Raw genomic sequence first — 2,101 nt, forward strand, 5'->3', positions numbered from 1 at the left:
TTGGTGCGGACGTCCGCAGCCGAGAAGGGCTATATATATATATATAAATATTTACCAATGAATGGCCAACATAGTGTACTTTCTGTCCAGTTTGATTGTTCACATAGTTGAAGAAAGCCGGAAGATCATAAACAGCCAATTGATCCCATGTCCATTCCCAGTAAGCCTGCAGATTTCATAGAAGATAATGTTGTCATTGTTAATGAAGATCAGATAGAGAACTTGCTCATTACCATTTGTAAAAGCAAAGGTTTTACTGGATCATAAGTACTTAGTGAATTATGTCCGCGACTAGCCTTCGTTCCACGAGCATTAGCAAGCCATACATCAAAACCTTTATCAGCCAAGATAAATGCCAAAGCTTGATCTGGCGGATTGAGCAGCCATGCTCCACCATCCTGTTACCACACACAACGTTTCTCAATCAGTAAATGTATGACATTTAAATGAAACTTGTTGTAATGCAAACTCACAAACCTATAGTTCAAACATATATTAAGGTATACAAACCATCGTAAGCCCATGTTGCAATAAAACAGGCAGCTTCTGAGCGGTCGAATTGTTATTTGACTTTCCAGATGGAATCCTCTGCAACCCGAGGATGTAACCATCTTCTGTTGTTACCTGAAATATTCCATCAAAATCTTTGTGACAAAGCTTAAGTAGTAAAAAATGTTTCTCACGAGAACTTGTAAAGATAGAATTGAAGAAAGCATTTTGTGACAGTTCTTGAATTACTTGATGATCCTGGCAAGTATAGCCTTCTGTCTCCTCTAGTGATTTGCAAATACCATTTTGATCAAGACTGTTGATTCTTGCAGCTGCAAAAGCACAAAGTAGAGCCAGAAGCAGAGGTTTTGAAGGGTACTTGGCCATTTTCCAGCTAGATTTATTGGTTCTCTCCGGTGAAACAAGTTTCCCCGGTTTGTGCTATTTATAGCAAACAATGACCACGCATAACTGCATATAGAGATCGATATTTATTTACAAATACCGTCACTTAATTGGTATTGGATATGAGTATGTTAGAGCATCTCCAGCAGTGAACTTCAAAAATTGTTATATTTAACTACAATTTTAAAATGGTGCGTCTATTGCCACCCTACAAACCACTTTACTCACCCCACATTCTCTTAACACCTCACTCATATAATTTTAATTGTAAGTCTACTTTGTTCACCCATTAACAATACCTAAAAAACCATTTTCTCAATTCTATTTTGTTCACCCTATATTCTCTTCATATATTTTTTTCAAATTCAAATTTGCTCAAGGTAAGTAAAATCACCAAGTGAACAAAAATTCACATGAAAGTATAAATCCAAGTTAAAAGAACAAGAAAAGACTCTCAAATTTAACAACTCAATGGTATCAGTCAATATCAAGATGCATAATGTCTGTAAATATATCTCTAGTAGCAACGCCTTCCATACTTCTAAGTTTCTTGAATTGATTTATTCGTTGTTCATAAATACGATATAATTATTGTCCATGAGAACTTACATACAAAGTCGACAGAAAAATAATGAGTAAAGGGATAGACGAATCATCAACAAAGAAAAAAAAATTCAAATAGTTTACCTCATTTTAGTTTAAATGCTAGTGTATTCAGACTCACGATTGAATATGATAAATTTATGTTAGAGTTATGAAATTTGTATTATTCCAAAACAAAAAGATAAAAAAGATAAAATTTTGTAATTTGTAACAACTTATTGTCCCTTGTTGTAATTTTACATCAGGGTATTTTGGTATTTCAATAAATCAACAACGTGTGGGATGAGCAAAGTGATTTGTGAGGTGACAATAGACACACCATTTTAAAATTTAGTTATCGATTTAACAATGTTGCTCTATCAATAATTGTTATTTATTATGTTTTAACTAATGATAAACTGACACGTAGGCAAGAGAGAAGAGAGAAGATTTAGTTATGTATCAAATTTGTCAATTTTATTTAACAATTATCTAATTTAGCATTCTGCTGGAGCATCAATTTACCTAAAAAATTGACAAATTTCAATTTCGACAATACTACTGGAGATGCTGTAAAATAGAAACTTTGACATAAAATAAACTTTGACTTAGGACATGCAGGCGA

General features: G+C 33.4%; 1 protein-coding gene across 1 annotated transcript in view; it reads right to left on the reverse strand.

Moving 5' to 3' along the window:
• LOC101314493 (triacylglycerol lipase 2-like) overlaps positions 1-876 on the reverse strand; it is a 2,764-nt gene extending 1,888 nt beyond the window's left edge. The window contains exons 1-4 of the mRNA XM_004305923.1: positions 739-876; positions 511-624; positions 234-398; positions 56-166 (exon numbers count right to left, since the gene is read on the reverse strand). Of these exons, the coding sequence (XP_004305971.1) occupies positions 56-166; positions 234-398; positions 511-624; positions 739-876 (528 nt within the window). The remainder of the gene's footprint in view (positions 1-55; positions 167-233; positions 399-510; positions 625-738) is intronic.
• Between the last annotated feature and the right edge of the window lie 1,225 nt (positions 877-2,101).

This window comes from Fragaria vesca, linkage group LG6, assembly GCF_000184155.1.
Source record: "Fragaria vesca subsp. vesca linkage group LG6, FraVesHawaii_1.0, whole genome shotgun sequence".
Classification (NCBI taxonomy): domain Eukaryota; kingdom Viridiplantae; phylum Streptophyta; class Magnoliopsida; order Rosales; family Rosaceae; genus Fragaria; species Fragaria vesca.